Raw genomic sequence first — 27,277 nt, 5'->3', positions numbered from 1 at the left:
AAGAGTAGAAAGGGTACAAGAGCTCGCTGGAACCCCTGGCCCAAGGGCCACAGGAGATGACTGCTCCTCCTAGGCCCAGAAGCTAATAACTCAAGTTAACTAATAAGCATCTTCCAAAAAAGCCATTTATTTTGGATGTTGGGGCTGGGGTGGGGGAGTGGTCCAGGGAAACAAGCAAACAGTAGTGCAAACTCTTTGCATAGGTTTCTCAGATCTGTATTCGCATTTTTTTTTCCTCCTTGTCCATACCTTACTTCCTTCACTTGTAAAAAAAAAAAAAAAATTTTTTTATTGAAAAGTTAAGGTGTAGGTAGATGGGTGGGCTCTTTTGTATTTTTCCTTCAAGAAGGACTAAGAGTCTCCATTCTTGTCCTAAAGTTCCATTAGGGGTAGGGACCATACCTGCATTAACAGACATAAACACACTCCAAGATGGTGTAACAGTGTTGACCATTTAGGGCCGTCCAGGATGTTCCAGTGCATTTGTGGTGGGCACAGCAGAAGACAGAAGTTTCCCAGAGGACTCTAAGTGTGCGGCGTAGGGACTGCATGTGAGAGCTGACAATGCTCTTGGAACCCCCATCACCGTTCTCAAGCCAGCAGGTGGAGTTCAAGGGTGCAGTGCTTACCAAGCCACGGAGATCCTTGGGTCCAGATAATTGAGTTTGGAGGTTCCCAAAGCAATTTGTTTATTCTCCTCTCGGTCTGTGGCTTGTACTTCAAGCTTCATCAACTGCTCCTCCAGTCTCTGCACAGCCTTCTTCTTTGACTCTACCACCCTGGAAGAAAGGAAGTCATCAAGAGCCAGGCCTGGCCTCTGGACAAGAGCACTGTAACCCCATGGTGCCATCCAGGGGCAGTAAAAGCAGAAAAGCCCCAGGTACAGAGATTTCTATAAGACATCACTCAGAAACCCTAGAAAGGCTAGGGCCTCTGGCTGATGCTCCGCCCCTTTTTCTCTCACAACCAACCCCCAGCTTTGTAACACACCAGGCACGTACTTCTTGGTTTTTGCATCCTTAAGGACCTTGGCATCAGCCTTAGCACTTTTCAGGTCTCTCCGGGCATCTGCTAGCTGTTCCTTCTTGGCATCAATCTGGGTGGGGAAGAAGAGTAAGATTTAGGAATAAAGTAAGCCCAGAGAACACAAAGGAGGGCTCCTCAAGAGAAGATGAAACCTAGAAGTTGTCTACACCAGACAGGCTGTCTTGGTGGTGTGCCAGGTCAAAACAACTAGGGGTGGCTTCATGAAGGCACAGAGTAGATGTGCAGCGGGTGCTGAATTCAAATGCTGCTTGGCCATTTACGTTCTTCAGTCACCCTTGAAGAAATGAGGGTTTTATAGGCAGTGACCCAGGGCCCCCATTAATCCAGAAGCTCAGGGAAAAGAACCCACTGGGACTGGGAATGTGGGTGCTAATCTTTCAGTCAGAGAACACTTTGGTTTTAGATACTGGGAGAGCAGGGCTACAGGTGAGAGCTGTTTATCAAATGGCTCTTGTGCCAGGCTGTCGCTTCCATTCTAAAAATACTACTGCAGGAGATACTCTTTAAGAAGCTTGAGATAGGGTCCTTGCATCTTCTGAGCGCAGCTCATTCCTCAGATTCTACCAGCACTCTGGGAAGGAGCTGCCAACTTCTCAAGAAAGAAGGATGCACTGAAGAGAATATCCAAGGGACCAGAAAATGGCAATTAAAAGGTACCCAGGAAGCCAAACAGCTCAGCTTAGTCTGTTCCAAGCCAATACATGGCACGGCCTGGCTTTGGCATTCTGTTTTTAAAAGGAGAGAAAACTGAGATGGGAAGGAAATTAAAATGGTCATCACCCAAAGCAGATTTGAAAACTTTTTAGCTGTGGAGCTCTTTTGCCAAATGAAATCTCATGGAGACCCAGTCTTTAAAGGAAGAGACAAAGGCAGTTCCAGTCTTCCTTGCTTGAAAGAACCAGTTCTAAATTCTTCTTTTTTTTTGCGGTACGCCTGCATCTCACTGTTGTGGCCTCTCCCGTTGTGGAGCACAGGCTCCGGACGCGCAGGCTCAGCGGCCATGGCTCACGGACCCAGCGGCCTGTGGGATCTTCCTGGACCGGGGCACGAACCCGTGTCCCCTGCATCGGCAGGCAGACTCTCAACCACTGCGCCACCAGGGAGGCCCTAAGTTCTTCTTACTTAAGCAACACTGTGGAGTTAGAGCCCCAAAGCAGTGGGCTCACACTGCTGGGAGCAGGAGAGCCCCTGACCTGTTACTACCTTTGCTAACCTGTAAGGTCAAGGGAACCTCTGCTGAGTAAATACATGCCTGACTCATACACACTGAGCTGTTGCTCTCAGCCTGGAATTGTCTGTTAGATTTACATGCACAGCCTAAGACTGGAAACAGAGGTCACCATTGTGAGAGAATCATTAAATGTGTTTTACTATGAATGGCTTACTTCCAACATCTATGTTGTCCAAAGTCAAGCTGAAGGAACTGACACAAAAGCATCACAGACACCACTAGCCAGATTCTTAGGCCAGAAATGCAACAAACCACAATCTTTTAACCATTTCTGTGAATGCTAAATTGGCAGGCTATGTCGAATTCTCTCAAAGCATCAAAGACTCCATTGATTCACTTGGCAAACAGGGGCATGTGTTTGCTTTGTGGGCACACAGGAGATGGTTCCTGTGCTTAGAGGGCTCGTCTGGCAGGCAGCCTGGGTGCCCAAACAGTGGTTCCAAAGGGAGACCAACAAAAGGCCTCCTCATGCTCCAGGGAGGGGTCTCCTGAATTAGGTAAATACCACCTGAATAGTCATGCTTTTACTTCTGGCTTGGAATGATAGCGTGAGGAGAGTAAACGGCACCAGATGACTGCCATTAACAGAGCTGCTAAGATGGGCAGTCTGTACAGGTTCTTTGCCTGCCAGTCACATGATCCAAGGATTTGAGATGTCTATGGACACACATTTATTTACTGTGGATGTGTGCATCCCTTCAGGAAAGCCAGATGGCATCTGTAGCATGAACTGCAGGTTGTGTGTGTCTTCTGACCCATATGTACTACACCTGGGTATCTATCTGGAAGAAATTTCAACAGAAGGAAAAGAAAACACCCTGGGCCTGAGAACATGTATGCAGCCTCACTCTACAGCAGTAGTTTTTAAACTCCAGTTGTCCAAGTACAGTATTCTGTGAACGCAGATGGAAAAGAATCAATCTGTAGTTTAATTAACCTCTAGTTGAAACTCATCATTTCTTGTTCAGTTATGAGTGTGGGCAATTAAACACAGTAATATCAGTAGTATCTATGACTTTATCACCCATAGCTAGTTCATTTATTTTCATATTGCTGCAGAAATCAAAGTATCATTTATATTCATGACTACCTTGACATTTACAGTAATTATCAGACCCACCTAAGATCTAACTTAATAAATTAATAAGGAAGGACATTATTACTGTATCAGACTTTTTGGTAAACATATTTCAAGATAATTGGTTTACTTTGTAAGCCATGTGTCTGCTCTGTAGTGAAATATCTACAAATTCTCATTGTGGATTAATACATTAGAATGGATTAGTTATGTAGCCATTGGTAACACAGAAATGCACATAATCAAATGTTAAGTGCCTTGCCGCTTAAAAGCTCAGTACCAGGCAGAGCTGGAGGAAGGAGAGAGGCACGTGGAAGAGGAACAGCATCTAGTTGTTTGCACATCACCCTCTCCCTCTAGGGCAGCAGCTCTGGCACACAGCCTGTATTCAACAGATGTTTGATGATGAGCTATATAAAAATATGATTCATATAGAATGTGTAGAAATAAAAGTAGTTGTGCTAGGATTAGGGGGAAATTGAATATTGTTTCATCATCTTCAATTTAAAACAATCTAATTTGGAAATAGTTGTATTTCTGGGCTGTGGAAAGGAATTGTGAAGACTATATATCCATTATCCTCATGTATAAGGACAATAATTAGCAGTATTTCAAAGAGGGTACATCAAATTTACCTTCTCAACACAGAATAAAGACTTGCTGGACAACGAGTACCTGATATTCAGTATCTTGATCAGCAATAGCTACTACCAAATTTCCATTTATTTAGCGTGAACCTTTCTGATATCCCAGCCTAGAAGGGTGGAGTATCAGTGCCCACAGCAGACATGCTTCTCTTCATTTTGCTACCCCACCACCCACATCCAAAATACCTTAGACTGCAGGTTCATCATGGACTTCTCAAAAGTTTTTGGTGGTGCCCTCTGATGGTTACAAAGAATTGCAACGGCTCGGTTGGCACGGTTATAAGATAGTATCTTTGCTGGGATGTTCTCATCAGCTGTAAAGAAAGAAACATGGTAATAAGAGTCCATCTGTATAAGAAGAGAGAACACACAATGTCCCTTCCCCAGCGCTTTATCCTCACATCAAGGTTTTACTGGTCCTCATCTCACTCAGATGATCAATTCAGTTTCCCCCAAGGCACAAGGTCAAAATCTGAGAGTCAAGAGAATCATCTGCTTGCCTCAGTGCCCACCTCCCCCATCTAACCACCCAAAATAGCCTGAAGAAAATATGGGAATTGGGACAGAGAGAGCCTGTAGAGGAGGGTAAAATGAAGGGACCAGAAATTTTACATTTTAAAACCACAAGGCACTATATCTTTCAGAAAGAAAAATACAAAGTGTCATCTAAGAAATGTTTTTACTTGTGTCATATAGCATTCTTTACCCCACCCTAAAATACTGACCCTCAACATACCCATCTTTGGCTTTTTGAATACCATTTTCTAATACCATTTGACATATTTCTAGAGGACAGTGGAAATTCAGCAGTGACTAGGCTCCAGAGGAAAAAAAGCTTGTGGATCTCAGTGATACTTTCTGCAGCTAGTTTTTAGGAGGACACTACCTACTCTTTTTTTTCTTTTATACTTATTTAGTTATCTATTTATTTGGCTGTGTCGGGTCTTAGTTGCAGCATGCAGGATCTTCATTGTGACATGCAGGATCTTTTGTGGCAGCACGTGGGCTTAGTAGTTGCAGCATGTGGGCTCTCTAGTTGTGGTGCGTGGGCTCTAGAGCACGCGGGCTTAGTTGCCCTGCAGTATGTGGGATCTTAGTTCCCCGACCAGGGATCGAACCCACATCCCCTGCATTGGAAGGTGGATTCTTAACCACTGGACCACCAGCGAAGTCCCGAATACTACCTACTCTTAGAGGGAAGAAAAGAAACCTCAGGGAAAGGATTTGCTCCTATGCTGTTTTAGTAACCATGACAACCTTACTCTCTCCAATTTAACAGAATATCATAGCACTTTATCTTCATTCTATGAGCTTTTAAATAACATAGATATAAAACACAAAATGCAGGCATTTTTAGAGCAGACAGAAAGCCCCTGTCAGCATTTCATAAAACTATTCTAGAAGCTAGAGTAGGAATAGGGGAAACAGCACTCATCTGTTTATACATCTAAGCCTTAGCCTCTATTAGAGGGTATGGAGGGAAAAAGTTTCCAGTCACAATGTTGAGGAAAAGTAGAACAGATCTAGGACTTAGCTGAGTAAGGATAGTGGTCATCATCGGTAAGGCCACGGGCCCTATCTGGTCAGGCAGTACTTACGAGCTGTGAGTTCCTTTAGCTGCTGCTGTAGTGTGATGGAGGCGTTGTATGTACGGAACACCTTCGCTGTCAAGCCCTCCATGAGATCCTGAAGATGTTTATTTAGAATACCGGTCTGGAGGAGACAAAGCAACGAAGAGGATGTTGGGATTTAGGTAAAAGCCATACATACCACCCTGGCCCTTCTGGCAAGCTCCAGGACATTTATGCCAGTGCAATTACACCTTGCCAAGTTTACTGTCCTGCCAGTGGGAAGCTAGGAAATGGGAGAATAATTCCAGAATACAGAGTTGCATGTACCTTCCAAAGAAGCACACTTCAATCTTAAGCAGGCCAATAAAGTAACTGTATCCTTCCCTATTAAGATCTTCCCCAATAAGATTTCAGGGACAGGTCTTGGGTCTCTAGCACAGGTGGCTGAGCATCCAGCCAAGGGAAGGCTCTGCAGGAGCCAGAGGATAACAGGCAGGGTTCATCCACCCCATCCAAGGGCTTCGGCCATGGATTTGCTGTGTGCCTGAGGAAGGGAGGGTATACAGGGTGCCCCAGGACAGGCCGAGGGGAGAGCCCCAGTCACTCCCAGGCAAACCTCTCCTTTAGGAGCTTGGGAGGCTCTGGCTGGACCCCTCTTCAACCCAGTGCAGTTTGCCCACTCACATTTAGTCTATCAAAAAGATCATCCTCAGGCTGTTTGTTCTCCATAAATAGTTGTAAGTTCTTAAAAACCTAAAAGAAATAAGCAGAGCCTAATTATTATTATTTTTCAAACGTCTACTTTGGAAATAACTGCAACTTAAAACTTGCAAACAAACCAACCAACCCCACAGAGCACAAAGTAACACCCATATCCTTTACCCAGATTCACCTACCATTAATATTTTACCTCATTTCCTATTTGTGCAGTGCACACGTACACTCATTTCCTTTCCACATTTATGTGTGTATATATACAAAATTATTCGTTCAGAACCATTTCTGGGTACTTACATAATTATGGCCCTTTACCCTTGAATACTTCAGTGTGTTTCCTAAGAATAGAGATATTCCCTTATATATACACAGTACGTCTCAGCTTTATAAATTTACACTGACACATTTTTATCCAATCTATTGTCCATATTCCAATTTTGTCAGTTGACCCAATGATGTTCTTTACCTCCCCAGTATGGAATCCAACCTTAACTCAAATATTACATTTAACTGTCAGATCTCTTTAGCTTTGTTTAATCTGAAACATTTCCACAGCCAGCAAAACCTAATTACTGATGAAACATCAGACTGCTGAAGGGCTGGACTACTGGGGCACTGCACTCTGTAAGGTCTCCAGTTCAAGCCCAGTACTTCTGGGGGACCATGGTGCTGCAGCACCCTCTTCAGCTATGGGCTCAGAGATCCGGGGACTCAAAGGCTACGTTTTTGCTGAATGAGGAGTTGGGGGAAAGTTGAGCAATGTTACGAAAATGACAAATTTGCAACATGACCAGGGAATACTGAAGTGTGGTTAGATCATTAAAACAGTGTGATGGGATAAACCTAATGTGCAGTTCGTTGTGAGGGCCAACTCTCTATAGCATTCTCTGTTGAATGCTGCCACAGGAGATGGCCCCTCATTCCCAGTAAAGGAGCATGGGGTGAGGGGCGCGGGGCAGGGACTAAAAGGAGGTACACAGGACACCAAACAATACCTCTCCACTCTCTTTCAAGCCATTTCTTCTAGTGTTCAGCAAAGCACAGAGCACAGAAAAAGCACTCAACAAATGCTTGTTGAATGAATGAATGAAAAAACAGGCCAGGGAGCTCAGGCCACATTAACTTACTCGTTTCTCAACGGGGACTTTGTTATAGTATCTGATTGAGTCCTTTCCCAGGAAGTCAAACTCTACCACGTATTCCTGACCATCCAACTCTGGGTGCAGACTGATGTGCTCCACACGAAGTGAGCAGCAACCCACAGTGTCCGCTGTTTCTCCTTCCTCCTTCTCATTGCCTGCTCGCAGAGCAAGCTGCCCAGGGATGAGAGAAGGAAAAAAAAAAAAAAAGATAAGCATGAATGAAGAAACGTCAACATCATAGGCTCTGTAGGAAACCAAAATCAGAAGCCTCCCAATTCTCTTCGGGGACAGAGCATCAGTTTGCAAGGCCTGGGAATTCCGGATCTGCATTGTTGCTTCTTCCCTTATAAAATGAAGTGCGGATCGTCAAGGGATATTAAACTTTCCCAGAAATCTAAGCTTCTGTTTACTCTTGTCCTTTCAAATGGGGATAGAGGAAAGAACATATTTAAAACTCTCGGCAATCAGACTCAAAAAGCTAGTCTCGTAATTTTGCTTAATTTTTAAGACAATTAAGAACTTGTGTTAAAATAAATATACTCAGTGCAAAACCGGGGGAAAACATGAAATCTTTTTCTTCCAAAAGAGTGCTGAGAAACTGATCTTCAAAGCACTGACTTCTAAACTGTAGTTGTGATACATTGGCAGATTATTTAACCAATTTTAAGGATTATAACCATCCTTTTTAAAAACAAGAAAGAGTAAAAAACATCAGAATTCACTGCTCATAGAAAGGCTAAGCATTATTTTGTGCAACATTTGTTTCAGTTACACACAAACATATTTATGTGTTGGGTTGTGATATAAAATAAAATTTTGGGGGGTGGTGCACTGTCAGAAAGAGTGAAAATGTCAGTATTTCTGGCACATTCAGATTCATGAAGATCCTCCTATTAGGCAGACTGTATCTAGACAGCATCAGACACTGAACACCTCTCTCTCCACTTCTACCTTCCTTACTGGACTAGAGATCAGGTGAGCAGGGCCACAGACGTCTGGGCTATCACTGCCTCTCCAGCAGTACTTATAGCACAGGGCCTGGAGGAATAAATGCTTCCCACATCTTCGTTAAGATGAACATGGTAGACGACGTGATGGGAAGATGCTCTCACCTTGTCGATGAAGTACAGAGCTACAGCTCTCTGCCGGACTTTCATCTCTTTGGACTTCCAGTCTTCCCGGTACTGGTTCCGGATCTTGTCCACACACTTCTTCAGCCGCCGAGCAGTCTCATATTTCTGCCAGTCTTTCTCACCCTGCAAAAGACCCAGCGCCAAAGGTGGATTGCTTAGGGACGGTGGAGTAAAGACAGACACTGAATATCCAAGTTCAGAGCTCTGAACCAAAGAGAAGGAACTTGAGCTTCAGTTAAGCAAGGCATATACCTGATGAGAACTCACGCTGTCCCATTTCCCTGACAAGCAGAACTGGCTCTTGTCTGATTGCTAAGAAAGCCTCTGGCTTTCATTTTATGAAACGTTTATGTTCTTAAGAAAAGCCCACAGTGACATGTCCCCAAAATTAACTTCTGTCAACACAAAGGGTATAAACATCCCTATTCCCACATCAGCATCACAGCTTTGCTGCTGAATCTGTGACCCAACAACAGTTTTCTCTTAGGACTGAATTTCATTAAATTCAAGACAATTCATTCACAACTTGATGGAACTGTCAAGGAAGCAGAACCAAAGATAACAACATGTAATTACTAAGGAACACAATGACTTCCAGGAACAGCTATAATTATTCACCATTTTCTAACTTCTGCATTTAAAAGAATTCTTAATGAGATTGAGGGAAACAGTGTTACTGGGAAGACATTTTTTTAACATTAGAGCTTTTAGTGGCAGGTTCAAAAATTGATTCTAAAGCCAATGAAACGTTTTAAAAAGGGTGTGGAAAGACAATCTAATCAACAGTGATGGAAGATTTGTTACCTTGTTGAATGGAAAAAGATTCACAAGCAAGGACTGATAATAATGTCAAGTGAGAAAGGAAAGGAAGGAAAATAAAGAAAATCCAAGAAATCCAGAAGGGCCAGGGAATATTACAAGGCCTGAAACAGACTATATGACATGAACACAGGGACAGAATTTGAGAACTCAAGAATCTCAGCTCTTAGTTCCAGCAGCCCACAACCAAAGAGAGTTGCAGTGATTTCTACCTATGACATAGACATGTGGTCTTTAAGGCATAAGAACTGTGGTCAAGGTACCTGGCCTTCTGAGCACGCAGGTGTGTGGGGCACATGGAGCAAGAAATGTCTTCTGGGGCTTCCCTGGTGGCACGGTGGTTAAGAACCCGCCTGTCAATGCAGGGGACATGGGTTCAAGCCCTGGTCCAGGAAGATCCCACATGCCATGGAGCACTAAGCCGGTGCGCCACAACTACTGAGCCTGTGCTCTAGAGCCCATGAGCCACAACTACTGAGCCTGCGCGCCACAACTACTGAGACTGTGCGCCTAGAGCCCGTGCTCTGCAACAAGAGAAGCCACCGCAATGAGAAGCCTGTGCACCACAACGAAGAGTAGCCCCCACTCGCCGCAACTAGAGAAAGCCCACGCACAGCAAAGAAGACCCAAGGAAGAGAGAGGGAGAGAAAGAAAGGGAGAAAGGGAAGGGAAGAAGAAAGAAAGAAACGTCTTCTACTTCTAGTTCCTAACATTCAGAAATGAAAGCTACGCTGAGTCATCAGCACTCTCCCACAACTGTGTGTGGACTAGTTGTATATGCTTGTTTGGCTACAAAACAAGAGGCTCAGTAACTACCTGTTGTTGTGGGTGGGTGGTTTAGTAGTTGAGTGATACAGGAGAAATATCCAAGTTCTATATACTGCAAGCTGAAAACTTCTCTCTGGTTTTTCTAAGTACATTCTGACATTTAAGAGGGCAAATAGGACTTCCCTGGTGGCGCAGTGGTTAAGAATCCGCCTGCCAATGCAGGGGACACGGGTTGATCTCTGGTCTGGGAAGATGCCACATGCTGCAGAGCAACTAAGTCCATGCACCACAACTGCTGAAGCCCGCACGCCCTAGAGCCCACGCTCCACAAGAAGAGAAGCCACTGAAATGAGAAGCCCGCGCACCGCAACGAAGAGTAGCCCCTGCTCACTGCAACTAGAGAAAAGCCCGTGGGCAGCAACAAAGACCCAACACGGCCAAAAAAAAAAAAAAAAAAAAAAGCAATTACACATCTTAAAAAAGGAAAAAAAGAGGGCAAATAAGAAAAAGGTGTGGTAGAAACTTTCCTCATGTAAGTAATAAATCTCAAGTCAGTAATGAATCTCCCTGACAATCATTCTTATACCCACATACACAAAAGACGGGACACGAAAGGCTCATCTTCAACAGTACAGTCTCCAGCTCAGAAGTGGGCTCTCTCCCATCATTCTGATACACACAGGCCTACCAAAACCTGAGTCTGAGTCTTCGAAGTCCAGTAGGGTTACATTTGCTCATTCCTTAGTCATACCACTGAAACAAAGTTTAGAAAACCTAACAAGTAAGTCATTCACGGGATAACCACAAGACCAACTTTTCTTCACAGGTTGGCTAGGCTCCTGGCACAAGGATCCAGGATTCTCTCAAATAAGGACACAGAGATGGGGGTGATGGGAAGAGCCACATTGTCTAGGTCTAAAAGGAGAGGGCTGCCCTCTAAGAAGTATGCATATCCCTGTGCCCTTCAGTTTCCCTAAACAGAATCCAGAGAGTGAACAGCAATCTGAACCCCACACATACATTATTTAAACAAAGACAATAAACTGGCCCTACGTGTTTATACTATGTTTAAAAATAAAATCCAACCAGCTTTCCATACATGCCCATTCTTAAATATGTTTGTCTTATTATTGATTTGTAGAGTTCTGTATAGATTCAAATCCTTTTCAGATAAAAGTATATTTCCTTCCAATACTTCCTATTCAACCTTTCACTCTGAGTAAATCTTCTAAAAAGATTTTACGTTATGCAGATTTAAGTATACAGTTAGATCAATTTTGACCATCCATAACCCATGTAACCTACACCCCATCGAGTCAGAGAATATTTTTGTCATTCCAGAAAGTTCCCTTATGACCCTTCCCAGTTGATCACCAACCAAGCAACCATTGACCTTTTAATCTGATTTCTATTATCATAGATTAGCCTTGACTAATCTAGAATATTATTTAAGTGGAATCATAAAGTTTAGATTCTCATGTCTGGCTGCTCAATGTGTTTTAAAGACTCATCCATGTTGTTGTATTTATCAGCAGTTCACTCCTTTTACCTTGCTGGTATATTCCATGACTATTTCTAATGTGTTTGACTATACTATACTGTGTTTATTCTGATGATGGACCCCGGGATGTTTCCAGTTTTGGACTTGCATAAATATAGCATTATGAACATTGTTGTATAGGTCTTTTTGTGGACATATGTTTTCATTTTATTTGCAGAATTACCTAGAACTGGAATTAGTATCTTATTGTGGTTTAAATCTGCATTCCACTGATAACTGGTGATGCTGAGTACTCTTTCTTGTGCTTTTTTACTGGCCAATCCTCTACCTTCTAAAGCGTCTGTCTTTTGCTCTTTTTTATGGGGATGTTTTGTCTTTTTATTATTGAGGGATAGGAATTGAGGGATAGGAATTCTTTGTATATTTGAGATACAAGTCTTTTGTCAGATAAACATGTTGCAAATGTTTTCTCCGAGTCTGTTACTTGTATATTTATTACCTTAGCAGTGTCCTCTGTTGAACATAAGTTTTTATTTTTAATAAAGTCCACTGTATCAACTGCTTATTGTTAGTGTTTATTTTGTGTCCTAAGAAATCTACTCTAAGGTAATGAAGATGTTCTACCATGATTATCACGTAGAAGCTTTAATGTTCTAGCTCTTACACTTAAAAATTTAAACCTGTATACTAAGAAGTCAGGTTCATAATGTAATTTAAAAAAAAATAAGCATGTCTTATTTTCTCTAAGAAAACTCACCAAAAATCAGAGCTTCCCAAAACTATAAAGTTTTACAAAGACATTTTCCTTCAATCCAGCCCTGTAATCCCCAGATGGTTACATTTAAAAGGTTGTAGACACATACATCTTTGAAACCCCTAGGTCCTAAAGAGAGTAAAAACAGAAGTGGGTATTTGGCACTGAGAATATCTTAGTGTGATTGAATGCAATGTGATAGCAACAGTGATACTGAAGGGTGCTGTACTTCATTTAAAATAAAAATGATAAATTTTGTTCATAAAGCTAAGACTGGTTTGAAGAGTCTTACTTTTACTACGGCCTACTTCCCCAGGTTACAAGACCAGATAATGCTTGGCAGGGGTTGGACTTAGCAGTTGAGAACTTACTATAAGCAGTCCTTTTGCAACCTCTCGATCCATGGTTTATCTGGGATCAGAGAGTTTTGTTGAAAACACAGGTTCCAGAAAGCTGACCGTCATTTCCCTGCTATTTCAGATTCTATGGGCACCAGGTACAGAGTGGAAGAGGAAGGGAATGGAAACACTTGCAAGAAGATGTCTGTATAATGGGAATCCTGGGTGGAAAAGTGGAACAAACCAAGATGAGTATATAAAGATGTGAATGAACTCAGAACAATCTTTTCAGTAGCTGGAGCCATGTGTTACTGTGGCTCTCAGAAGTCCTGATCCTTTCAATGACCTAGGAGACCAGAAGTAGTGTAACGCTGGCTATGACCACAAGCAGACCAATCCAAGTTTCTAGAAAGGGGGCAAGGACAGGGTACATCAAAGGGACACATTTCAGCTGTGCTCTTTTTTACCCTTGACTAACCAAATTTTTTAAATTGTCAAAAATCTGTAAGTCACATCATGCTTGAGTTAAATTTTTTGAAGGAGCAGAGGTGGAGTAAAAAGGTGTAACAGTATTACATGCGAGAAGTGAATGAGCAAAATGTAGATACAAGAGCAAGCAAAGACTCTCAGGAGAAATCCCCGGAGGCTGAGCAGAAAGGTGTACAGCAGAGCTCCATGATGGTGGCAGCCTCCCATAAACTGGACCTAAAGTCCCCCATGAAGTAAAACCACCAGTTACCACCCTTCACCCTCTATGACAAAAACTTACTCTTCACAGACCTTTGCATCAGATCAGTCAATGAATTCATGCTTTAATCATCACTGTACTCCAAACATGTAGCAATGAAAGTGCTCCACGCAAGAAGGGGCAACCTGAAGCCAGGGGCTGTGTTAGCGTGGGCTGAGCTGGGTTAGAAGACTCGCTCCAAGACAGGAGGAATGAGCAGAGAAGTGGAGAGCAAAGAGGAGGAAAAGGGAATGATACACAGACAAAAACTACTTCCCAGTCAAAAGGGTTTACAAACAAATTCCAAAATATATGAGGAAAATGGGTTAGAAGAACTGCCAACAAAATAATTAGTACATGAATTCACTTCAGGTAACATTTCTTTTTTTTTTTTTTTTTTTTTTTTTTTGCAGTACGCGGGCCTCTCACTGCTGTGGCCTCTCCCATTGCGAAGCACAGGCTCCGGACGCGCAGGCTCAGCGACCATGGCTCACGGGCCCAGCCGCTCCGTGGCATGCAGGATCCTCCTGGACCGGGGCACAAACCCGTGTCCCCCGCATCGGCAGGCGGACTCCCAACCACTGCACCACCAGGGAAGCCCAGGTAACATTTTGAAGAACAAAGACTTTCAAGAGAAAAAAAATATATAACATCTACTAAAAAGGACAAAAGAATGATAAAATAAGCACGTCTTAAATGAAATGAAATGAAATCAGGTAAATATGAAATAAAAATAATTAGAAATCCTGAAAACAAAAATAATTGAAACAAATTATAGGTGGGATAAACTTTAGATTGGATATAATCAAAAAGAGAATTAGTGAACAGAAGTTAAGTCTCTAGAACTCCCCTGAAATGAAGACCAGACCTAAAGAGACAAATAAATGAGAGGAATGGCCTAGAAGCTATGGAAGAAATAATGGCCGAGAGTTTTCTAGAATAAAAATGCTTCTGTCCTCAAACTGAAAGTCTAGTCTGAGTATCTTTAAAAATATATGTATACTTAGATACACCATAGATCGCCAATAATAAAGATGCATTCTTTACTGGAGAAAAGACAGATGGTTAAGAATGAAAATAAAGAAACTTTCAGATAAACAAAAGAAAAATTTGCCACCTATGGAAACTCACTAAATAAATGGTAAAGGATGTATTTCAACAAGTAAACCCAGAGAGAAGGTACTGAGTACAGAAATTAATCAAGTATTTGACTGTGACAATAGCTGACTAGTGAGAAGTTATGGTTTCATGGATGACTGTTTTTTTAAAAATATAAAAATAGTGTCACTATATAGAAACTCCAAAAAGTCACAGACACTTTTAGAATAAGAGTTCAGCAATGTTGCCAGATAATCAATATTAAAAAAATCAACAACATTACCACGCCAGTAATAACAAACAAAAATGTAACAACGAAAAATACTTATTCAATAGCACAAAAAACTATAAGGTCTCTAAGAAAAGTTTAAAAAAATATGTAATACCTCTATGGAGAAAATTATGAAACAATATTGAAGGATATATTCAAAGACATGAATTAATGGAGAGGTATAACATGTTCATGGATTGGAAGATTCAATAAAATAATCTCAATATTTTCTCCCTATTAATCTATAATTGCAATGCAATCTTATAAGAAAAGTCTCAATAGTCTTCATTAGAACTTGACAAATTTATCTCAGAATTAATGTGGAACAGCAGAGAGCCAAGACAATTTTGAAGAATGAGACGAAGGAAACTTGTCCGACTCAATAGTAAGACTTTATAAAGCTACAGTAGTTCAGACAGTATGCTACTGATGAAGACACAGACAAATGAAACAGGACAGAGAGCCCAGAAACAATATGACATATGTGTACAAATGTGATATATGACAGAGGGGTAACACAACTAAATTGTTCTGGGACAACCGGTTATGCATTTGGGAAAAATACATTAGATCTCAACATCACACCATATACAAAAATACATTCTAGTGGATCAAAGATCCAAATATAAAAAGCAAAATCTTAGAAACATATGGAAAAAAGAGAAACTTGTGCTCAATGTTGGGAGGATGGTGGTGATGTAAACTGGTTCAAGTACTTTAGAGAACAATTTGGCAATACCTAATAAAGAATTTTTAAGGGACATTTTCGTCTGTATACACAAGGAAAATGTGTTTATGCCAGCACTATTTATATTAGCTAATGACTGTAAACCCGAAGTGTCTCTTGACAAGAGAACAGATAATTTTTTATATAACAGAATACCATGTAGCAAATAAAATGGATAAATTAGAAATGTATATCAAGATAATCTCAACACCAAAGCTAGGTGAAATAAGTTGCAGAACGATCTCAATAACGTTATCTAATTTAAAATCAAACCTTATAAAACAATACTACATATTGTTCATGCACACATAATATACTGTAAAAATACAAAAATACACACAAGAATGAAAACATTAAATTCAATATAGTATTCTCTAGGGAAAGAGATGAATGGTACCTAGTGGGCTTCAGCTATGGTTATCAGAATACTTTTTATGAAATGAAGCAATTGAAGAAATAGGACATGGCGTTAAGGTTTGACACAGCCAGATGGTAGGTATATGAGTGTTCATTATATCTATTCTTGTATATTTGAAATATTTCATTGAAAATAAAATCCCTGTTACTTTTATCTTTCTATTTTTATCTAAAAAGAGAATGCTTCTCCTGCTGGTAGTGCAGTTAAAAAACCATTTAACATGCTGTCAAAACCCCGACCTCTGAAGATCTGTTCTGCTGAGTGCGACATAACCGAGGAAGACTGACAGAAAGCTTAAGAAATCACATTTATTTTTCCCCTCAACAGTACCACTTGCCAAAGCTTTAACCATTTTTCATGACTCAGGATCCCAACCCAGTTGCTAGAGTGAGCCACTCTGTCCTGGGTATAAGGTTCTAGGCAGGGCCTACATCTAGGTGGCTTTCTAGGTTTACTACCATAACCATCACTTAGAAACCTGCACAAATCCTTACAGTGCACAGGAGTTACCTGGATATTGTCTGAATAAAAATTGGCTGGCTCTCTGCCCTTGAGGAGCTCCACCAGCTTGTCTAACGAGTCTCTCAACCCTCAGAGACTCTCCTACTATCGACTCTAATCCTGCCTGTAAGAGCACACATGTATCTGGCATCTGTTCCCCTCTCTCGACCCCCACTGCCATCATCTTGTCTAGGTCATTGCCGTTTCTTGCCTGGAGTACAGCAACAGCCTCCTACTGGTCTCCCTACTTCCTGTCTGTGTCCAATCCAGTCTCCACAGAGCAGCAGTCAGAATGATCAATTATATCACAGGTTTCTAAAACACAAATCTGGCGTTATTCCCCCTTTAAAACCCAGTGACTTCCTACTGGATTTGGATAATAGACAAAATTTTAGGGACTTCCCTGGCGGTCCACTGGTTAAGACTTCGCCTTTCAATGCAGGGGGTTGCAGGTTCTATCCCTGGTCGGGGAGCTAAGATCCCACATGCCTCGTGGCCAAAAAACCAAAACATAAAACCAGAAGCAAGGGCTTCCCTGGTGGTGCAGTGGTTAAGAATCCGCCTGCCAATGCAGGGGACAGGGGTTCAATCCCTGGTCCGGGAAGATCCCACATGCCACGGAGCAGCTAAGCCCGTGTGCCACAACTACTGAGCCTGTGCTCTAGAGCCCGCGAGCCACAACTACTGAAGCCCACACGCCACAACTACTGAAGCCCACGCACTGCAACGAAGAGTAGCCCCCACTCCCCACAACTAGAGAAAGCCAGCGTGAAGCAACGAAGACCCAACGCAGCCAAAAATAAATAAATTTAAAAACAGAAACAAAAAACAGAAGCAATACTGTAACAAAATTCAATACAGACTTTAAAAATGGTCCACATTAAAAAAAAAAAACTTAAAAAAAATTTTTTAAGGAAGAGTCTGAAGATCTGGCCTGCATCCCTCTCTCCAGTCTCCTCTCCATCATGCCTCTTTCTTGCTCATTATACTCCAATTACGGTGGTCGCCTTTCAGTCCTCAAGAACACGCAGCTCCTTCTTACCTCAGGGATTTCAAAAGGCTATTTTCTTTGTCTGGAATGCCCATTCCCCTATCCTTTCCATGGATAAATCCTATTCATTCTGTAAGTCTCATCTTAAATGTTACTTTCTCAGAAAGGCCTTTCCTAAACCCCAGAAGCCAATCAGGTGCCCTGGCATACTCTCACATAGGTACCCTGTATCATTTGCAGCATGTACAACAGTTTGTATTTATTGATTTGATTATGCGTAATGCCTGTAAATCTTGCTCAAGTCGGGTTATGCTCAAGACACTCCTCTGTTCCAAGCCAGTGGTTCTCCATCAAATGCAGAACATGGTCTAGTCGCTTTAGCATGGCATTTAAGGCTTGCAACAGTTTGGCCTCTCAGAGATTAAATTTATCTGTAAAACGATGGCATTAGTACATGTCTGGTGTGGTTATTAACAGAATCAAATGTCAACTTACGTGAAAATACTTTAACAGTAATCCAAAATCTTTTATTTTGATTTTTTTTATGTGGTAGAACACAAATATAAAATTTACCATTAGTGACATTTAGCACATTCACAATGTTGTGCAACCATCACTCGACAATTCTGTTACTCCTTTTCATACCCCTCGTCTCTGTCCATAACGACACATTTCTCTCTGTTTTAAATGCCTCTCTTCTAAGACCTAACTGTAACAAAATTTCCTTCATAAAGTTGTTTCTAATCTCTAACTGCTGGGAATAACTACTCCATTTATCTGAAGCATTCAACATTTACCTTTCCAATACAATTGACTTCTTAGCCGATTTGCCCAGCAGCCCATAAGTTCCTTGAGGGCTAAAATCATTGTTTACCCACCTTGGTAGCCCTACAGCTTGGTGGTATTTCAGAAGAGGAATACAACATGTTTCTTTAAATGACTTGACTTTTACTTGCCACGGGGGTTCTCTTTCTGATTCTATACTTACTCTAAACTAAAAACAGTGACATTTTCCAATTACACTGAAGAAAATACATACGTGGGTATTTTTCATTAGGACGCAGGACTATAAGCTAAAAAATGTGCGTTTAGTCTTGAAAAGACACACAGCCTTTTGAGCTGTGGCTTTCAAATCTTAACAAGTGTTTAATAAACTATAAACCAAGATTAAGAGGGTCTATAGCCTCAGTCCCCTGCATGTAAACAGTCAGTCTATACAGAACTAATAATTCCTTGACTGTTTTTCTGTGGAGCCCATCTCTCTTTTAAGTTGCCGTTCACATTTCCATAGTATGTCTGAGGGACTTGCCCAAGTAGGGTATGCCTAGCAGGCTAACAAGAACTGACTGCCCTTCCAAGACAGTTTTCTCCTTTCAATAGCAGTATCAATAAATAGCAGCACATGGGTACTCAACAGTTTATGATATGCTTTCACATACATTATCCCACTTGGTCCTCGTGGAATCTACCCAGATGAAACCTTAGGAAGACAGAGTATGTAAGACTCTAGATTTTACAACCTCTTTCTGGATTCAGAGTAATTACATTCCCTTCTTCAGAGCCAAGGAAGGTGAGGAAGAGAACTAGCTGTAGAAGCCAATACACATTTACCACGTTCTTCATTGCACTCTGACCACTGGACAGTAAACAATGTGAAGGCAAGGACTGTGTCCATCTTGTTTACCAACACAATTCCTAGCAACATGCATACACTGTGCCAGGCTCATACTGGGATTTCAGTTAATATTTGTGAATTAATAAATAAGATTACAATGTGATGTAAAAAATGGATACATCTTAGGGACATCACCAGATAATGCTAATTATGAAATTACCTTCTATTTGTGGGGATGTTTTTCAATTTGTCAAAGTGATTCTAGAGGCTGAGAACATTAGATTTCAACAAAAAGACAAGAGATTATCAGCCCCACTGACTGGTGCAGCTCTTAGCTACCCCTTACCTTGATTCGTGAGCTAGGGTTCAGCATGATGTATTTAATAGAACCTTGGATGTTCTCTGTCCAGGAGACTAGCCAAGTAACCTTGTTATCATGTCGGACCTCTTTCCACTTATGACCTGGAGGAGGAGAAGGAACCTTGGCATCTCTGTGGAAGTAAAGCGAGAGCAGTGAGGTGAGAAGTAATGAGCAATTTCACCTTTCATAACCTGAAGTGGACAAATCTGCTGAGCAGATTTGGTGAGCAGGAGGTTTCCTCCTCACCAGTCAATACATGATAAACACTAGGAGATCTATACATAGAAATACCATGCTGCTCCCAAACTGTCCTCTGTAATGTAGGAAAAACTCCCAACTACCAAGAACAAAGGAAGCCCTCCACTTCATTTCCGGCCAAAGGATGAACTGTGCTCACTTGCTACAGTTGATGATTATATCCTCAGGCATGATCCGTCTCTTCAGCATGCCCATCTTGGGGTGGTTGCCACGGCCACGGAAAAGCCCAGGAGGTTCTATCTTGAAGTTGGCAATCCTCTCTTTGTGGTTATCCATAACACAGAAGCCATACTCTTTCAGTAATTTTTCATTCTCCTCTTTGATTTTCTGGAAGATGGCAAGGAAGTACTCAAAAGGGATTCAAATTACTGTGCTCAAATCATACATCCTTAGCTCTTGTGGGAGGACAGGTCAAGGTAGAGAAAAGTCTAAAAATCACTAAGAAACAAATTCAGATAAAGGAAAACCTAAGAGATTTTTTTTGGCCGCACGGACCCCCTACAGTGGAAGTGCGGAGTCCTAACCACTGGACTGCCAGGGAATTCCCAGAAGACCAAAGAGATTTTTCAAGCTTAAATACAATAAAATTCCCATGTGAACAGTATTTCCCGTGGGTTTTCAAGTGCAAAGAAACCTGTTATGGATTCTTTCCTAGTACATGGGTACATATATTTTATACTGTGATCCTTGCTCCAAAGATGGAATGATTTGGAGCCTCCTTACCCTCTGCTGACTCTTCCTTCATATTATACTCAGCAATTCAAGTTAAGTAAGTCCTGCTGCCTTGTGTGTAGATAAAAATCCACAACTTGCTGGCAACAGGTGTCCTTGGCAAGGCTCTGACATGGTGTTACTTATAAAACCTCCCTAGGGACTTCCCTGGCAGTCCAGTGGTTAAGATTTGTGCTCCCAATGCAGGGGGCCCAGGTTCGATACCTGGTCAGGGAACCAGGTCCTGCATGCCGCAACTAAAAGATCCTGCATGCCACAATGAAGATCCTGCATGTGGCAACAAGGATCCCGCGTGCCACAACTAAGACTCGGCTCAGCCAAATAAATAAAACAAATACATAAATATTAAAACAAAACAAAAACAAAAACGAACCCTCCCTAAAGTGGTTTTTAATTTGAAAAACACCCCTGAAGTGAAAAATAAACCAAATTTCACTAATTCGGAATACTGGAGAAAAGACTAAGCTGAGACTAAAAAGCCTGGTGCAGGGATCATTCTTATGATCCCTATAGTAACTAATTTTTAAACTGAAGGTCAAATAGGCACCCTCAAACAAAGAGTTATATAAAGACAATGGCCTAAATTATATAAACATGCAAGTTTAATATACTGAAACTACAAGGCCTTGAAGTGCAAAGAATTCCTTAAAATCCTTAACTCCTAGACCTCTGATTCTAGATAGAAAATGTTTTAGGCTTGAGGGCCATACAGTCTCCGCTGTAATTACTCAACTCTGCCACTGTTGCATGAAAGCAACCACAGATAATAGGTAAACAAGTAGATGTGGCATGTTCCAATAAAACTTTTCTACAAAAACAAGCAGCCTATCTATAGCTTGCCTACCAGTATTCTAGAAGAAAGTGACATCCCAGCTGGATACTAGAAAGATCCTTCAGGAATGAGGTTAGCCACAGCTAGAAGACAAAGATGGATGAGCATGCCTAGATTCCAGAGTAAAATACATCAAAGGAGTGTGTGTGTGTGTGTGTGTGTGTGTGTGTGTGTGTGTGTGTGCGTGTGTGTGTGCGCGCGCGCACACATGGCCAATATGATTTTAGTTGTCTTAAATCCCTAACATCCAGGAGCCACTGTGGGTCAGATCTGCCCATCCTTAAATACTGTATTATTGGAGCTACTGGCTGGCTTTTAGATCAACAGAACACCAGAGTTCTCATATTGAGCCATTAAACATAGTGCTTATTCACAATTTTCAGTCTACATAAAACCCTTAAGAAATTCTAGACTTCACTAGGCTGAGAATCCTACATCTTTACTATAGAGCCACGTGAAATCATTAAAGTCAAAACTGTTTTGTAAGAAACAAGAAGAAAGTTAGATAAACTGATCACTGTTCTACAATCCTCCAGAGGTTTAAGAAATCTGCAGCACCAGTTTCTCTTCCTTGCTCATCTGCTTCCGAGCTTCTGTCTGGGCTTTGAAATACTGGCTCATCTGGGTAAAATCACATTTGCTGAGGTTGGTGATAATATTCTTCTCTTCATTGGTCATTTCCTAGTTAAGAGAAAAGGGAGAGACAGAAGAAGAAGAAGGTAAATAAATGAAAAAGCCCTCTGGTTTTTCTGCAGTTACAGCAAAGCATCATGTTTTCAGTCAAAGGGTATCTGGCGAGGTAGTCAATCTAAACTTGTGAGTTTTGAAAAAAAAAGGAACACGTTTCTTACTTCACTCTATTATAAGTATGTATTCAATAGAAGAACATTCAAAATAACTTAACACTGAAAAGGGTAACACTCTTACGTAGTTTCTCGTACTCCTCGTCACACTGCCACAACCCCCTAAGCCTATGAGTACTACAGCTGGGGAAACATGAATACACATCGTTCATTTTAGTAATGGGAGAAATATTCCCACATTCATTCTCTCCTAGAAACATCCTTGCTCTATTCACTTATTAAATCTTACTTCTAGAGCTATTCAGAAGGTAAACTTCAGCTCAGCCTCTGTTCATATTATCCATATTGAGAATAAGGAAATTGTTTAAAATCACGTAGGCAGATACAGGATAGACATGTGGGTTCAAGAGCAGAAAGTACCTAAAACTAACGAGCATGAATCAAAAGGGAACAGAACAACATTAATGCATGTCTCTTTGCAATAGCAGACAGAGGGCAGTCCTGCAGAGGCAAACTTTGCTTTGCTCAGCTGGAGCTGAGGTTTTGTTTGGCCTAATCTGATAAACTACCCCCTACAGTCCTATGACAGCTGATAGGAAAGAAATATAGGTATTCTTGTTGGACAGAAAACCTATATAATACAGTAAATGAACAGAACCCCCTCCCCCAACTTTTTAATACTCAAATTGTACATCAGGGAATTTTTTGTAAAATTACAATTTATTACTTAGTAGTTGATCAATATTTTTGTAAGGTGCTAGGATATCAATATATAGGCTACAATACCTTTCTCCAGTCTTTAAAGAAATTTTTCCTAAATATTTCCTTAGTAGTATATTCATGGTCGAGCATTTTTGCAAAGAACGTAGCTACTTCTTCTGCTTTGGAGCTCAGCTTCATGACTTTACCTAGAGAAAAAAGTGGTTCCAAAAAATGAGGTGTAGTATTCATGTTCTGAGTAAACACTGAGGCTCTGGAGACGTCTTCTTTAATAATGGTTTACCTTCCAAAGGTATGTATATAAAGGTCTGGTGACACGTGGTAACAACAATAACAACAAAGACAGTAGTATATTGATTTGTATCTACTTGTACGAATTCGCCTTCTCTGTATCAGATATTTACCTGGGTCAGTCTCTGGAGACTATGCCAGTAAATTGTTCCCAGGAGCCTGCTCAGGACAGGGATGACCTGGGGGAGGCCCAGTCACTCTTCCTTTTCCTTTCAGCAAGCAGGGTCCTTTACACCTCTTCAATGGTTTTTAAAAATCAAATCCTCAGAGGGACTCCTGCCACTGCTAAGCTAAACAGCTTCTGTTCAAGAAGGGGAGGAAGGGATAGGGCAGGGAGTGGAAGAAAGGAATTGTGGGGAAAAGAAATAGGCATCTTTCTTCTTTCAAGTTAGGTGGGTGGAATATGAATTAAAAATATATATTCACAGCAGGCAAGCCCAGATATCCCATATGAAAAATCTAAGTAAGACATTCCTCTAGAACCTTGCTACTCAAAGTATAGTTCATGGACCAGCAGTATTGACATCACATGGGAGTTTGTTAGAAGTGCAGCATCTCAGGCCCCACCCCAGACCTACTGACCAGAAAGTACATTTCAATGAGACCCCCAAGTGGCTTGTGTATACACTAGAGTCTGAGATGCCCTGGAACACAGGCATTATGAGGTTGCCTCTTTCAGGGAAACAGGGCTCATCCAGAACACAGGGATGACTGGGGTTCTTCGCATACATGTTTCTCCACTGCCTTACTATTACATAGGTACTAATAATTCACCAAGGATTTTCCCATTTATTACAGAAAACTAAAACTTAACCAGAAATCCATTCATTTCAAAACTCAGAAGACATCTCATCTCATGATGGTCAGAAAGTTATTATCCCTGATTGTAGGGTTGATACAGGGAATTGCAGCTCCAAACAAACTTTCAGGGTAGACGGAAAGAACCTGCTTGAAATTCGTAATTTTAAAAGGCCAGCAGGTGGCGCGGCTTCCCCTCTCAACATTCCGGCTCCTTCCAAAGACGACACCTTGAGGAGGACAGGATGGCTTTCAAGAGTTTCCTGCACTTCTTTAGAATTCCCCCACTCAAGTTGGAACCAGTGTTGCCAGTTAAGATGTAACATGCTTCCAATATAAAGGAAACCATTAAGTCACTAAGAATAAAATAAATGAAATAAAATAAAAGGCAAGAAAGAATGTAAACTGTCCTCGGCTATGTCTGGTATACTCTTTGGGAAATTTTACTGAATTCTGTCCCAATAGAGAAAGCAATTTTAACGCCTCCTGTTTTAGATGAGCTGTCAAAAGATGAAATGACAACTCCCAGCAGTAGAAGGGTAGGAGGATGACTTAAAGGTTCCTGACAACGGTAGTGCTTTATAGAAAAGGCTGAGCTCCAGGAATAAGAAACTGCTGAGTCAGAGCTGAAAACTGGAGGTTCTTAGAGGCCATTCACTGCTTCAGCCAGTCCGTTCCCCACCTCCCTGGCAAGCGCTAAAGGAGTCTGAGAATTCTCTTCCCTAGAGAGCAGGCAGGACTGACAGTATCATTCCAGACTAGTAAGTCAAATACAACTTCTTCACTTACTGCAGTGTGGGACTTTACCTAATCAAAGGGAAGAGATCTGAGAAAGAGCAAATGAGAAAATGTGAGAGCCCTGGAGCTGGAGCTCCTATAAAGGATGACCGGGCAAGAATTCCCATCTTGGAAAGTAAGAGAAACCCTAAGGCTAAAGAAAGGAATCTAGCTTTCCTTCAAATCACTTTGGACCTCAGAGTTAGGCTTTACCAGTTGAGCTTTCTAAAGCTCTTGGTAAACCCATACTAGGGTTACAGAATACCTGAACTTTTATGATTGATTATCTAAGGCTCTTTCTCTTCATTGGAGTTTTAGCTTTGAGTCACATTTAAGAGTCTCCAGGAATGACCCACTGTGAGGGCTGACAGTAGAACTCTGTACTCTTGTCCTGTGTTGTCCAGTCAACGTAGGTCAGAATGTTTATCTGATGTAAGCATTTGTCACTGAGGCTATAAGGTCCTGCTAGACGGCACAGTCCATGAGATGAGGGATTCGTCAGTATTGTCGCTGCTGGGTCTTGGTGTCTGAATACAGGCACGCTGAATAAATACAGTTTAAAAAAACGAATTCCAGCTTGCCAAGTTTGACATGTTCCTCACTTGCAAGACCTGGCCTTTCAGTATAAACTACTACCCTTGACCTATAAGCATCCATGGCCTGAGGCCACTGCTCGTGGACACAGAGATATACCAGAACTCTGAGTGTTCACCACTGATGCTTTTCAGCAGTCCTCCTGGCCCAGTGTTTCTCAAAGTTTGGTCAGCAGACCACTTGGTTCAGAAGCACCCAATATCACTCAACACCAATTAAATGGGCCCAGATCCACTTGGTGAATCTAAAGCACATGAGAGTTTGAGGAATAATGCTCTAGCCATTTCTGGAGAAAACTCTTGGAATGAGGGAAATCAGTTGAGTATTACCATCTGCATACTGCTATATGCCAATAAGGGAGCATCAAAGACTACTCTCAAAATTTTCAACCCAAGGACAGAAATACCAGTGACAATTAATAGACAATTCTGAGGGTTCTAAGAGAACTAGGCAGGATATGTCTTCAGAGTAGCTCATCAGCCTTGACTGCATAAAGGGCAAAGGCATAGTGTTGTGCTGTGTAGAGTGAGTGACAGACACCTATTAGCCCCACCTAGATGTTGATGGCAGACTAATTAATCCTCAACCCAGTACTAAATACTGTTTCTAGCAATGAGCAGCTTGTCAGCTTGCATTATGTCGCTAAAATAAAATACTACCATTCAAGTCAGGCTTTTCTAGTAACTCTGTAATTACAAAGAGTAGCTCCTTAGAAGTGAAGTTCAGATAAAAACATTAGGCTTGTGGACCAAGTGCTGTGACCTATGTAGATGGACCTTTTTGGGACCATGTCTCAAAGGGAGACAAGGGAGATAAGACAGCCCCTTTCTCACGGCACTTTTTCAGCACCAAATAGGCCTTTTAAGAGTTAAGTAAATACCTGACAGCCCTTTCCCCAAACCATACGATGACAATAAAACAAAATGAAACAAACAAAAAGGATTATACAGCACAAGATCCTTCCTCACTTTCTATTCCGAAATAGAAGCAGACTCTTTCCTTGGCCAAGAATTGGACAACCTTGGAACAACTCACCATCATAGTAAAACTTGACATTCTCTGGAAGAGGTTCATATGGTGGAGCAAATACAGGACCTTTATGTTCTAGGAATTTCCACTTGATGCCTTCAGGATAGCGCTCTTCTTCCCACCTTTAAAAGACAAAGTACAACCTCATTTAGTGATCACTTCACCTAATATAGAGATTATCACCTATTAAATGCCAAAATAATTATCTGCTCAACTGATTGGTGCTCTGGAATGACTCTCGGCCCCACATTCAAGGCCTGGGTCAAAAAAACCAGCATCCTTCACTTTGTAAAAGCCAATACAACAAATATGATGGAATAATCAGGTGAATGGAGGAAAATACATTTCAGCAGTTTAGTCCAAAGATATTGAGTACATGAGATCATTATTCAGCAATAAGTAGGGGATATGGATATGCAAACAACTGTTTTATCACAATGATGTAACAGTAAGCCACAACGGTGTACATGACAGAGATATTATTTATACAGCTGATACATAGGAAAAGGCCTCCTGGGAATGGAGATGCCAGGTGAAGGTGTAAGGGAAAACAACCCTTTGAGAAAGTACATAATGACTATCATCCCATGTCACAGTTCCCTAGTATCCTTCAAGTACTCAGACCATATTAAAAACATCCCTATTATATCCAAAAAGTATTTTATAGACTAGGATACAATTAAGGACCACACACTGCAATTGGTTGATATGTCTCAAAGTCTTTCTTTCTCTAGAATTAGACAAACCTTCTCACCACCACCACCACCATTTTGTTTTTTAAAGAATCAGTCAGTTGTCTTACAGATAGAATACTTTAAAACTTCACAGATTTTAATCTTCGGTATTCCTATCTTAAAATGAAAAGTCCTACAGTTCTACAGAATTATTCAGGAGGCCAGTTATGCATATTCTATTACTTCCTGTCATCTTGCAACGCCAATGTTTTAAAGTTCAGAAACATCAAATAAAAATTACATGTATCAAAAAC

The 27,277-nt window shown here is 41.3% G+C and overlaps 1 protein-coding gene across 4 annotated transcripts in view; it reads right to left on the bottom strand.

Moving 5' to 3' along the window:
* TOP1 (DNA topoisomerase I) overlaps nt 1-27,277 on the bottom strand; it is a gene marked incomplete at its 3' end in the record, with an annotated part of 84,269 nt that overhangs the window by 501 nt on the left and 56,491 nt on the right. For 3 of the 4 annotated variants that reach the window (XM_079718702.1, XM_079718704.1, XM_079718705.1), the window contains 12 exons: nt 26,296-26,411; nt 22,867-22,988; nt 21,836-21,958; nt 19,853-20,040; nt 19,441-19,585; nt 8,546-8,689; nt 7,419-7,604; nt 6,259-6,327; nt 5,602-5,716; nt 4,190-4,317; nt 1,002-1,096; nt 630-779 (listed from right to left, as the gene is read on the bottom strand). In XM_079718702.1, the coding sequence (XP_079574828.1) occupies nt 630-779; nt 1,002-1,096; nt 4,190-4,317; nt 5,602-5,716; nt 6,259-6,327; nt 7,419-7,604; nt 8,546-8,689; nt 19,441-19,585; nt 19,853-20,040; nt 21,836-21,958; nt 22,867-22,988; nt 26,296-26,411 (1,581 nt within the window). The remainder of the gene's footprint in view (nt 1-629; nt 780-1,001; nt 1,097-4,189; nt 4,318-5,601; nt 5,717-6,258; nt 6,328-7,418; nt 7,605-8,545; nt 8,690-19,440; nt 19,586-19,852; nt 20,041-21,835; nt 21,959-22,866; nt 22,989-26,295; nt 26,412-27,277) is intronic. The other variant, XM_079718703.1, reaches the window with a different exon arrangement.

This window comes from Hyperoodon ampullatus (assembly GCF_949752795.1).
Source record: "Hyperoodon ampullatus genome assembly, chromosome: 14".
NCBI lineage: Eukaryota > Metazoa > Chordata > Mammalia > Artiodactyla > Ziphiidae > Hyperoodon > Hyperoodon ampullatus.
The sequence above is the reverse complement of the archived record's forward strand: the minus strand, read 5'-3'. Positions and strand labels throughout refer to the sequence as shown.